The 12,558-nt window shown below is 52.1% G+C and overlaps 1 protein-coding gene across 1 annotated transcript in view; it reads right to left on the reverse strand.

Moving 5' to 3' along the window:
- The window catches only part of PPP3CC (protein phosphatase 3 catalytic subunit gamma), a 22,365-nt gene that overhangs the window by 6,792 nt on the left and 3,015 nt on the right, over positions 1–12,558 (reverse strand). The window contains 9 exon segments of the mRNA XM_017731867.1: positions 1,125–1,222; positions 1,791–1,872; positions 3,507–3,584; positions 4,505–4,630; positions 6,148–6,242; positions 6,321–6,398; positions 6,857–6,996; positions 7,115–7,260; positions 8,872–9,019. Coding sequence (XP_017587356.1) covers positions 1,125–1,222; positions 1,791–1,872; positions 3,507–3,584; positions 4,505–4,630; positions 6,148–6,242; positions 6,321–6,398; positions 6,857–6,996; positions 7,115–7,260; positions 8,872–9,019 — 991 coding nt within the window.

The raw sequence follows: 12,558 nt of genomic DNA on the forward strand, positions 1-12,558 counted from the left end.
CGGGTAAGGCAGCAGCAAAGGCCCAGCTTGTTTGTTCTGTCCTGGGGGGAGGCTTATTTTGGGGGAGGGGAGGTCGCTGGTACCTCTCAGAGAACCCCCTGAGAGGGGAAGGTGCTGGAGAACGTCACAGCATGACCCTGTGCTGTGGGGATACAGGGACAGAGCTGCTGCAACAGCCACCTTCCCACTCAGGCTCTGTTCCCAGAACTGGGGCTGCGATGGTTTCTTATAAAAAAAGGGAAAAAAATATCCATCCTCCTCTGTGGGCAGAGAAATCCATGAGCTCGGGAGTGATGCTGCATCCTCCCCGGGAGCAGGCAGTGATATTTCCACGTTTCTGACTCATGAGCTACTTAATCCAGGCAATCCCAGCCCCAGCCCGGGGAGAGCTGCAGGAAATCCCCGGTGCCCATGGGAAGGGGGAAGCTGGGGAGGTGCCAGGCTTCGAAGGCCGCTGGCAGGGAAGGATTAAAACGCTGGATTACAGGATTCCCTCTGGGGACACGTTTCTGGGATAGCTCATTCCCTGAGCACCAGGGAAGGGTCGGATCCTTCGCTCCGTCCTGCTCCCAGAGCTGCTGAGGGAGGCAGCAAAGTTTGGGAAGAAACCTCAAAACCTGAGAGGCAGCTTTTCTGAACCATGCAGCCCTGGAGGAACCTCGCTCCTTTGGCTGAACCTTCCTCTTGGTTTGGGATTCGTGACTTCCCAGGGGCAGATTGGGAGGGGTTTGGTTGAACGAAGAACAAACAAGCAGCTGTGTCACTGTCACATTCACACAGAGGCTGTCACACAGCAGCAGAGGCACAGCGAGGTGAGGCAGAGGATGTGCACCATGCAGCGTTAGAAGGGAAAGAAAGGATAAAAAGTCGTTGCAGAAACAAACAATTAAGCACTAAACATGCTTTAGGCAAGCTGCTGTGGGTTTTCTTCCTCGAGGGTACACGGGGACATCTCGGCATCTCTCCGCATCCCCACCTACACCTCTGCTTCCTCCTCTTTGGGAATCCTTCCTCCCCACGGGCCTGAACCCTGGCTGGGGTCCCCTGGCACCCCCCAGGCTGCCTGTGGGAGCTGCTCCAGGGGGTTTGGGGCAGGGGGAGTGCAGGGGGGCACGGGTACTCACCGGTCTGCAGGGTCTGCCTCCCCCCCGAGAGCACTCCCAGGGGCAGGGTACCTGTGGGGGTCAGGCCTTTGAGGGTCAGCACGCTCTCGCTCTCCTCCCTGCAGGGAACAGCAGCACCAGTTACACACCGAGCAGTGCACTGGTTGTACTGGTCCACGCAAGACTGGTGGGTGACAGGGAAATGGGAGCCTGCCCTGAGCACAGCTGCCTTGGGAATGATGGAATCATGGAAGCATTAAGGTTGGAAAAGACTTCTAAGGTGACCAAGTCCAGCCATCAACCCAGCACTACCCTGGTCACCGCGTCCCCAAGTGCCACATCCACACATCTGTTAAATCCCTCCGGGATGGGGACTCCACCACTGCTCTGGGCAGCCCATTCCAATGCTTGGCAACCCCTTCCATGAAGAAATTTTCCCTAATATCCAACCTGAACCTCCCCTGGTGCACTTTGAGGTTGTTTCCTCTCATCCTTCACTTGTTATTTGGGAGAAAAGACCACAACCCCTACCTGGCTACAACCTTCTTCAGGCAAATGTGTCCTGAAAGAGTCTGGAAAAACCAGACTCTTTCTGTCTTGTGGGGTTTTTCCCCTTCCTTTCTTCCTGACCAGTGCTGCTCCATCACCCACTCCCCAAATTAAACCCAGTCCCCAGCCCATCCTTACCGAAGAACCGAGAAGACCCGTGCCATCTTCCCAATGGCTCTGATCTTATTCCTGATGATCTCCTTACGGACCGTTGTCCCACCTTAGGGAGAGAAAAGAGCAAACAGCAGCACGTTGGAGGTTTCCTGCTCTCCAGAGAACATCAGCATGAAGCACCTGCCTGACTCCAGGAAAAGAAAATCATGGTTTTACAGATTCACAGCTACACCAGAGAGAGAACGGTGCTGGAAGGATGGCATCAGGATGGCATCAGGATGGCACCAGGATGGCAGCGAGGAGGGCAACACCAACGAGATGGCACACGGAACTCGAGAGGGCTAAAGAGAGTAGAACCACCAGCACAGGACACGGATTCGGGGAGGTCTCCAGGTGGGCTCACACTGCACAGGATGTGACACAAATGACTCAGCCATGAGGACACAGTTTGCAAGGCAGAGCACGGAGGGATCTGACGGCTGATGGGCACCGCTGTGCTCGCCCGCAGTGGCACGCAAGCATCAGCTTTGGCATCCAAGGAGCACGGGGAAGGGCTGGCCGGAGCCTGGCAGCTCTGCTCTGACCCCACACGGACACAACGGGACGGGGGGGAACTGCCCTTCCGCTCTACAGACCCAACAGGAGAGAGGAAACCAAAAAAAGCATGGAGGGAGCTGAAACCAAAGGGAAAATTCAGGTCAAAAGAGGGAACAAATCCATCTCCTCTCAGCTGAGATTCCTCACATGGCCCAGTACACATCAGGACAGGGAAGCCAAACCCAGGGCTAACATGCACCATGGCTCAGCCATGCACTACGTGGCTGCATTCAGAATCAGGTAGAAACGTGACCCCCGTTTCTCGAGTTCCTGGAGGAACGCAGAAGGGTTAAAAAACACATGGAGCTTATGTTAAAACTGAAAGGGGATGAAGAGACTGCCCCACTAGTCAGCTCTGGAAATCCACTTCAAGGATCTGGTGGCACAGGCAGTGATAATTAAGCTCGTAGCAAATTCTAGCTGGGTACCTTTCGGATAGCTTGAAATGTAGTGATCTTCAGGGAGAGGAGACACCAAGAAACAAGTAGATGAAGACAGAGATAGAAGAAACAAATTTAATTTTCATGGGAGGGAGGAAAGAAAAAACAAAACCAAAAAACAAAACGGAAATGCAATGGGAGAAGCGGGTTAGAGTCTCCACCTGGGGCCGAAGCAGCTCAGGCCCCCCTTCTTGCTGCCCCCCACGGCTGCCTCAGCTTCCTCAGGTCACCACCTCGCTCCTGTGTCCCCCCAAAATCCAAACTGCTCATCAGCTCAGCCACTGATTTGTCCCCTTCATGCACTGCTTAAAACCAGAGCCAAAATCTGTGTGTTTTTGGGGGGGGGGGGGGGGCGACGAGGGTAGCAACAGATGAGAAGATCGGGTGGCTATTTTGGTGCTGAAAATTCTGAATTGGGGGAAAAAATAACCAGCAGCCTGTGTAAGGAGCAGGAAACCATTCCCAGAGTAGCTGGCAAGAAGTGTCTGTCGCAGTGAATGTTTAATTTCTCTGTGACTGAACAGCAAAGGAGAAAAAAAAAATAAAAATAATGTTCCCTACCCAGAACTGCACAAAGGTTGGGCAAAAAGGAACTGGAGACCCTGGCTGGGCATCCAGCTATAAATCAAGTGCTGCTCAGGCATCAAAGACCTTCCCCAGCCTTTCCCCCTGCTGCTCTCAGGTGCCAGCAGGGATATTTTACCTTCCAACGTCTCGTCGCCATCCGAAATCAGCTCGTCATCGGAGCAGATGTTGAGGATGTTCACGAGCATCTCGGTGACTGCAAGAGGCACAGACAGCGAGGTCAGAGAGGCCTGGGGCACGTGGAGAGGTTTGGAGGACGAGGGGAGGATTTCAAGGTCGTCTGTCCCCTGCAAACGGGAGCCTAAAGACACTTTTAGGCACAGCCTGCTGGTACCCGCAGCGGCGCCGGAGCAGACGACACACGCTGCATCTTCTGCCAAGGAGGTGGATGCAGGCCAAGCACATCACAGAGGAACCAGACGTGGGCAATGAGGTGCCAACATTCCTGCAGAACAGCCTGAGCTCCCTCCAGGTCCCCCCCTCCCCATCCCCACCCGCGCCACAGCCACCTGGCTCCGAGAAGGGCCAAATTTGGGGAAGGGGAGGGGGGCGGTGGGATTCGACCTTTGGTGCCTCAAAGTCAAAAAAACCCTTTGGAAGTTGTGAGGTTGAAGCCACACTCCGAACATACAGGACAGGGGTGGAATTTAAGCTCATCAGGAGAGGTAAAAATCCTTTTGGTGAAAAGCTGAGGCAAAGTCTTGGTCATATTTTAAGCTGCCTCGCCTTCTCCAGAACGAAATAAGCCTTGGATTGAAATGAATGCTTCCTTTTTGGTGGGCCTGGAGCCAACAGGAATTTTTAATTCCTCCGTTGCAAACCAAGAGAAACGTCTCCAGATTCTGAGGTGGGGCTACAGCACCCAAGATCAGCTCCACCAGCAATGCAGAAAGAGCAAGGAAGGAGGGGTTTATCGGGAAAAGCTTTTTCAAACAGGTACCAACAGCTGTTTTTGCGAGAATTTAACCCAGTAATGCAGATCTGTGGAGCCTCAACTGCTCTCCTGTGCTGCCCAGAGCTGCAACAGTCTCCCAGTGCTGTGGGACAGGATTCTGACACTCAGGATGTGAGGATCAGGCATCGGGAACTTGGAATAAAAACCCAAATCTCTCTTACCCTTTTCCCCTACGAAAGGCAAAGACCATGTGAAGACATCCATGAAGTTTGGAAGCCAGTAGGGGTGAGGGGAACAGTTGAACTGCCTGATGTTCATGACGTTGTTTTCGTATTTCAGTACAGCAGCTGGGAGAGGAAAGAGAAAGAGAACAAATGTCCACGGGCACTGAGCACTGAGAAATCCTGGAATGGGCTGGTTGGGAAATCCTGGAATGGGATGGGTGGGAAGGGATATTAAGGATCAGCCAGTGCCACCCCCTGCCACGGACAGGGACACCTTCCACTGTCCCAGGCTGCTCCAACCCGGCCTTGGGCACTGCCAGGGATCCAGGGGCAGCCACAGCTCCTCTGGGAATTCCATCCCAGCCCCTCCCCACCCTCATAGACAGGAATTCCTTCCCAAAATCCCATCCAGCCCTGCCCTCTGGCAGTGGGAGACCGCTCCCTGTGTCCTGTCCCTCCATCCCCTGTCCCCAGTCCCTCTCCAGCTCTCCTGGAGCCCCTTTAGGCCCTACAAGGAGCTCAGAGCTCTCCCTGGAGTGTTTTCCTCTCTCATCCCCCAGCTCTCCCAGCCTGGCTCCCTCTGGAAGTTGCACCAGTGTTAAAAAAACTTCATTATCAACACCAGGTTACACTCGTGTAGAGTCAAGCTACCAACTCCCCAAAATGAGAAGGTTTAAGCTAAAATTTTTCATTTCCTCAGGCCGGTTCTCAGCTTAGAACAGCGAAGCTCAAACAGAGCCAAGATCCAAAGCGAGGGGTGAAAAACCCCACAGCAGGAGAAAATTCCTCCATGACTCCCACGGTTTAGGGGCAGAGGGAAGGGGAAAGCTCTCCTACACTATCAGCTTCAGTGGGATGGCAGCATCCACCAACAGGGCTCCGTTGTCCCGTGGCTGGGAATGAAAGCTTTATTCCAGGCCTTATGACTCCGCAGTTAATTGCCGCAGTAACACATTAAGTCAACCACTTCAGCTCAGCACACAAAGCTCTCTTTCATTCCAGGCACAAGAATGCGGCTGGAGGAGAGGGTTTTGTATCAAAAATAGTGTATTTTTTGTATCAAAATCAGTGTGGTGGCAGCTGGAGCCGGGCAGGGATTGTCCCTCTGTGCTGGGCACTGGGGAGGTGCCCTGAGTGCTGTGTCCAGTTCTGGGACCCTCATGGAGGGGCTGGAGTGAATCCAGGGAAGGGAACGGAGCTGGGAAGGGGCTGGAGAACTCCTGAGGGAGCTGGGAAAGGGGCTCAGCCTGGAGCAAAGGGGGATCAGGGGGGACCTTGTGGCTCTGCACAAGTCCCTGACAGGAGGGGGCAGCCGGGGGGGTCGGGCTCTGCTCGCAGGGAACAGGGACAGGAGGAGAGGGAACGGCCTCAGGCTGGGCCAGGGGAGGCTCAGGGTCGATAGGGTTGTCAAGCTTTGGAATGAATGCTCACGGAGGTGGTGGAGTCCCCACCCCTTGGAGGTGTCCAAGGAAGGACTGGACGTGGCACTCAGTGCTAGGGAGAAGGTGGGGATGGGGCACGGGTTGGACTCGATGGTCTTGGAGCTCTTTTCCAACTTAAATTATCCTGTGATTTTGGGAGAGCAGAGTGGGAGAGGGATTTCCTGACCCCCCACAAGAGCAGCAGAGCCCTGGCCTTACCCTTGTTGTTATAGACATCTAAGTAATTTGGTGCAGAGAAGATTGTGATTAACGAGGGAAAGCCCGTGGTCTGGCTCTTCCTGTACATTCGGTACCTGCAAAAACACGGCACCGAGTTAAACCCGGCCCAGCACGGCCCAAACCCCGCCCAGCCCCTGGGCTGCAGCACTTACCCAGCATCCTGGGCTTCGTGAGCTCGGATTACGGATAACAAACTATTGTTCTGCAAAAATTCACACACTGCAGGGTAACTGGAAAACAAAAAGCGAGGAGAGCTCAGCAGGGAGCAAAGGAGAGCACAGAGCAAGGGTGGTCTCGGCTTCAGGGAGCAGCCATTGCAGAGAACATCCAGTTTCTGTCCAGCACCCCAAAATATTGTTTTATCATTCAAAAATTAATTGCAAAGGGTTCTGTTAAACCCTCCCTGTGAGTGGACTGCCAGCACAAATCCTTCTTTTTTAGCAAGGGAAGATTATTTCCTAGAGGCACAGGAAACCACTCACAGGGCACCAACAAAGCACCTCTGCTGTCTGAGACCCCAATTCCATACAGTAACTTACCCAAAGACAGCTCAGTGTTACAGGAGGAGAAAAAACAAGCAAGAATTTGTGCATTAGAGCCAAGCAAGGAGAATTTCAGGTACACGGAGCGGCCTAAACGGTGATTTTAGTGTGAGGGGGGACAAAGTGGCCCCTAAAACACCCCTCACCTGTAGAAATAGGAGCAGCCTCGGACAGTGTTGTGGGCAAAATGCTCCAGGGTTTTCTCGTTGCCGTAATCCTCTGAGGGATCCGACCACAGCAGGTCACACATCGGACCAAAGGCTGGAGGCTCCTTAAACCTGTCTAACTGGAGAGGGGACACAACATCAGCAGGAGCTGTGGCAGGAAAAACATCCCAAATCCATGCAGGAGTCAAGCCCACAGGGAGTTGGGAGTGAAGGGAAGAGCCCAGGGAGCTGACTTACTTTCCTAATGTCATCTAGACACGTGATTTCTGGAGACAGGCCCCCGTGGACACACAGGAATTGCTGGTTGAGGAGGGCAGCGAGAGGAAGACAGTCGAAGGTATCCATGCACGCGTCGTACACTCGCTCCGAGTACTTGATTCGACCTGGGAAGAAGGAATTTGATCAAGCTCTGATGGGCCAAAGTGCTGATCAATAAACCCAAGGAACCCTGATATGGAAGCTCCAGGTCCATGGCCCACAAATCCAGCTTTGCACCTGTGTGTTTGTGGAAATGCTGACTTGGAATCCAACTTTGCACCTGTTTGTGAAAATACTGACTGGGAATCCAACTTTGCACCTGTGTGTTTGTGGAAATACTGACTTGGAATCCAACTTTGCACCTGTGTGTTTGTGAAAATGCTGACTGGGAATCCAACTTTGCACCTGTTTGTGAAAATATTGACTTGGAAAATAACTGTTAGGTGTGGAAAGGAAAAGGTTTCTTTAATCTGGAGTTGGACAAGAATATTCACCACCCTTCGAGTTGTTTTCTACACCACCTGCACTGAGATCAATACAAAAGAGATGAGGTGTTTCCACATCATGAAAATTGGAAGCATGGAAAAAATTTGGGATGCTGATAAAGCCACCCCATCACTTCCCCACGGCCCTGCTGCTCCTCTAGACTCATCTTCCCTGCTGAATTTGGCACAGCAGCATCACACAGCCATAGAGGGCAGGAATTGCCTTTCCAGCTGGACACAGGTGCTGGGAGGCAGGATTTACCCATGGAAATGGATCTTCCCACTGGATCTTTCAGGGATGACAATCCCAGCGAGGGCAGAGGGGAAGAGGATGTTCCCATACATTCAACAGGGACACCACAGCCTTTCCAAGGCAGTTTGGCTCTTACACCAGACCTCAAACATGCTCAGAAACATCCTGATTTCAGAGGCACTGATGGGTTTTCAAGGAAGGGGAAAAGCAGCACCTCCTGTTTTCCCAAGGGAAAAAACCCAACCCCATCACCTGGTTCAGGCTGGGCACAGCTCACGAGGAGCTCACCTGTGCCCAGGTGATGGATACAGCATCCAGCACAGAGCTGGGAGGTGTTTTCCAGCTCATTCCTGAGCAAACAGAACAGGGCCTCATCGCCTGTGAGCCTTCCCCCATCCAACAGCACCCAGAGCTGACAGGATAAAGACTGGACTCAGAATTCTCTCTTGAGGCCGGGTTCTTGAGCAAGAATTCCCTAAAGGAGCTTTGCATTGAGCTCTCTCCCTCTTTTACTGCTTGGAATGACAGTCATCCATCATTGCCTGACCTTTCCTCATCACTGCTTTAGAAATGCTCAAACGCTGTGCACAAACCCATCTCTTAACTGCAACGAGCTGAAAGGTAAATGATCCTCCCCGCTGCAAACAGGGAGGAGCAAATTCTTCCCCCGTTTCCAACTGCAGTCACTGATCCCAGCTGCACAATCTGGAGCTGGAAGTCTTCTGGCACTGATTACACGTTGCTGGGCCTGGAAGTCAGGGAGGGGAGGATGTGTGTGCCTGGCTCATCAGGGGAGAAGTGTTCCCATTTCTTCCATCCACACTCAGTCTTTGAAACTAAAAGGCCACATTTGGTGCTTAGCAGAACTTAAGAGATTTGGGGTTTGGGGTATTTTTTATAGCAGGGCTTGAAACAGAAGAGCAGGAAAACAAGACAACAGGTTTTTACAGCTCTGATGCCACTCAGAGGCACAAAAATTGAAGCCCACGCCTTCTCACACCACCTTTTTTTTCCAAAATATATTTAAAAATGTATTATTTAAATGGATTCAAAACTTTCTGTGAGGTACCTGCACTCGTGGTTCCCTCGAAGGAGGAACAATGTTTTGGGATGATTTATCTTTAAACTCCATAAATACAGCACGCACTGCAAGAGAGGCAAGGAAGGGATGTCATGAAATCCTTTTCCAGGGCACTGAGCAGCCTGAGACTGCACTAAGAGGTTCTGGGAAGACACCCAAAGTGGAACCCAGCTCCATAACGGGCAGTGGATCTCCTCCTGGCCAAGTGGGGAGAAGCCACTGGGATTTCTCTATATTAGGGCTGACTTGGAGAAGTGACAAATGAGGTCGTAGCCAACAGAGAGCAGCTTGGGGCTGGGTGGGGGCGGCTTTGCTTCCAGCACAAACCCAAGGAAAAAAACCCTTTTTCAGAGCAGCAAAGCAGAACCAGCTGTTTGCTGCAGATGTTCCGCTGGGATGGAGAGCAGCGAGGGGAGCAGGCAGCCATTTGTCCACGAAACAATCGGAAAATTCAACTTCATCTTCCCCACTGATTTCCCCCCCCCCCCCGGTTTTTTTGCTTATGCCACAGTCATGTGAAGTTCAAGCTCAAAACAGGAAAAGCTGAGCCCAAAAAGCAAGCTGAGCTTAGCAAAGCTCTCTGGCTTTGAAAAGGGCTTTCCACATCCCCTCCCCGAGCAGCAACACCTGCAAAGCCGGCGCCTTTGAGGAGGCTCAGACTAAAATCAGCCTGAAACGGGGGTTTTTAGCAGAAATATTGCATGCTGGCTTCCCAACAAAAGCCTGAGGGTAGGGCTGGGAGGCAGGGAGGGCTCACTCACCCCCGTGGGCTCTGTGCTGTCGGCCGACAGCGGCATCGGCTGTTATCTCGCACGGGGAAATGTTATCACATTTCCCTTGTTGATGTGGACAATCCAGAGCGACAGCAAGCTCCAGGAGCTGGATTAAAGTCTCTAATAGGAGCTTACCCTCGAGGCTGACAGGCTGCAGGACACGCCTGGGGAATGGGACCAGCAGCAAGTCTGTGAATGGTTTTACAGCCTCCAACATCCCTGATCCAGGGCACAGATCCCCGGGAGCCAGCTGGGAACAACCTCCAGAACCCAAAGGAACCAGCTCCCAGCCGGTTCCCAGCACTGACAGCTGAGATCTGGCTCAGTGTTTAAGCACTGAACCTGCAAGGTAAGCTCTGCATGAATCATCCCAGCTGATCCCAAAAACCCCAAGGAGCTGTAAAGCACCGCCTGTGTCTCACTTGGAATTCAACCCCACATTAACAACTTGATTAATTCGGAATTCTAAAAGAGAACGGGGCCAAGGCCAGTAGCAGAATCATGTTTTATTGCATCTGTTACCAGGAGGAATGCTCCCAACAAAACCATTTATAATTATTCTGGGATTTAAAGCTTTAACCTCCCTGTGTTTGCAAGCGAAATGTCACTTTTCTGGGCTGGCAGGAGAACTTGGGAGTTGCTATAAATGAAGCAAATGACTTGGAGGAAGAACCAGCCCTGGCATCAAAGCAAGGCAGAGATGCAGCAGCATCAATAGGGGAGGGTTTGGGATGCACGGAAGGTTGGCAGCTTGCAGAAGAGAGGTTTTAAAACACATTTGAAGGGCTTTAAAGCAAAACGGGCTTGAATTTAGCACCACAATTCTTCCTGGACACACCAGGGATGTGGAGAGCGACCATTCCCGGTGGTTGGAGGCACTTCCCAAGGATGTGGGGACTGCCAGGTACCAGGAGGACACAGAGTAAAGGACATTGAAGAGCCCTCGAGGGCTCCAGAGGGGCTGGAGTGAGGAATGAGGGAGTTTCTACACTCGCATGCCTCGGATGCTTCCTGGTGTTTTGCATGGATCCCTTTCCCAGCCTTTCCCGGCGCCGTGCCCAGGAATTGATCACTGCCTCTCTGCAACAGCCAAGGAGCAAATCCAGGCAGTCACAGCTTTTTGGGTTTAAATAATCTCAAATAATCTCCTCCTCTCCTTCTTCTGCCTCTCGGTGCAAAGCCCAAAGCCAAGGGTTTGATCCACTTGGAAAGGGAAAGCTCAGCAGGCACAGGGAGGGAATTCCAAGAGGAATTGGGACTTGCAACCCCAAAAATGCAAGAGGGGCTGGTGCCAAACCTGCCCCCACCGTGACCTGTCTCACCATTCCCAAAACCTGGCATTTTAGGGAAGTTTTTACACATGGAACCTGCCAGGTCTTCCAGAGTAGGAACAGAGGCAAAACTCCCATATCCAGCCCAAAAATCCACACCTTGCAGAGCTAACTGGATCTCTTTAATATTATTCTGGAAAAAAAGTGCATTAAATCAAGATTAAGATATAATTCCATGATTAGACAGCAATCATGTGTCCTGGCCTAATTGGATTGGAAGAACTGGCCTGGGAAAGGTGCATGCCATTATCATCCCACTTCTCCCGACAAATCTCCTCTTTCCACGGATTCTATTTCTGCTCATGAGAATTGTTTCACTTTCTAATTTAACAAAACCATTCTATTCATTGTACTGCAGCCTCATGGACCAGGATGGTCCTTCCCCCCCACGAGCACAGACCTCTCTTGTGCCATGCTGGGATTTGGGACTAAAACCTTAACGAAAGGAGCGTTTTTCCCACTGGGAAGCTGGTGGGAGAATCCTTCAGCAGAGCCCTGCCTCATCAAGGAGGAGTTCATCCTGATTTCCGTGCTGCCTGTCAGCCCTGAGCTCTGGGGCTGGGATCTGTGACCGCTCAGTCTCGCTGTCACAGTGGGTTTGGGACAGCAAACCCTTCCCAGAGTTCCCTTCCGGCAGCATTCCAGCTTTCACACGGTTCTTTCCCTCTCCTCTCCCCTCACAATTCTTTTCTTTAAAAAAAAAAAAAAAAAACAGCTAAAAAACAACAACCAATGCACTTTTCATGGCCTCATTATACTGGGAATTCATGTTTTTAAATGAGAATTTCCCTAAGCCAGAGGCCCAGCAAGAATTTGTTGAATGATTTGTTGCCGACATCCAGCTGAGCCCATGAACGGAGAGGCTTTGGGGGGAGGGGGGGCGGGTTTGAAAGGTTTTGTCTGAGCCACAAATTCCTCCTTTTACCTGGACAACCAAATGCCTGGAGCCACGGGGAACACCTGGAAGGGGTATTTGGCCCTTCCACCTCCTTGGCCCCTGCTCTGGCACCTTGTTTCCTGCAGCAGGATGCAATTAAACCATCCCCTCCTATTTCATCCCGTTAAAAGGTCACGGTTGTAGGGTTGTGGAATATCCTGAGCTGGAAGGAATCCACAGGGAGCAGCGAGTCCAGCTCCTGGCTCTGCTCACGACACCCCCAGCTGCTCCGGGCGGGCTCTGGATCATCTCCCCATGGATGCACAGGTTTGTGTGGTGACTCGGGAGGCTGCTCCCCACCTTCCCAGCAGTCACATCACAGGGAAACCTGGATGCTTTTCAATCCCTCAGCCTCTGGGATACTCCAAACCTGCTGTTGTTTTACTACAGGAACCAGGTTTTGCACGTCCAGGTGGGAATCTCATCCAGCACAGTGCAGGAGGTGGGAGGGAGAGGCACATGGGAATCAAACATTCCGGATCCTGCCTTATCCTGATGTTTGGAGCAGCCCCTGCCTGTGCCTGTCAAAGCCCACCCTGAGCTGTGGGATCAGAGACAGCTCC

The sequence above is a fragment of the Corvus brachyrhynchos genome, unplaced genomic scaffold (assembly GCF_000691975.1).
Source record: "Corvus brachyrhynchos isolate BGI_N302 unplaced genomic scaffold, ASM69197v1 scaffold150, whole genome shotgun sequence".
Lineage (NCBI taxonomy): Eukaryota > Metazoa > Chordata > Aves > Passeriformes > Corvidae > Corvus > Corvus brachyrhynchos.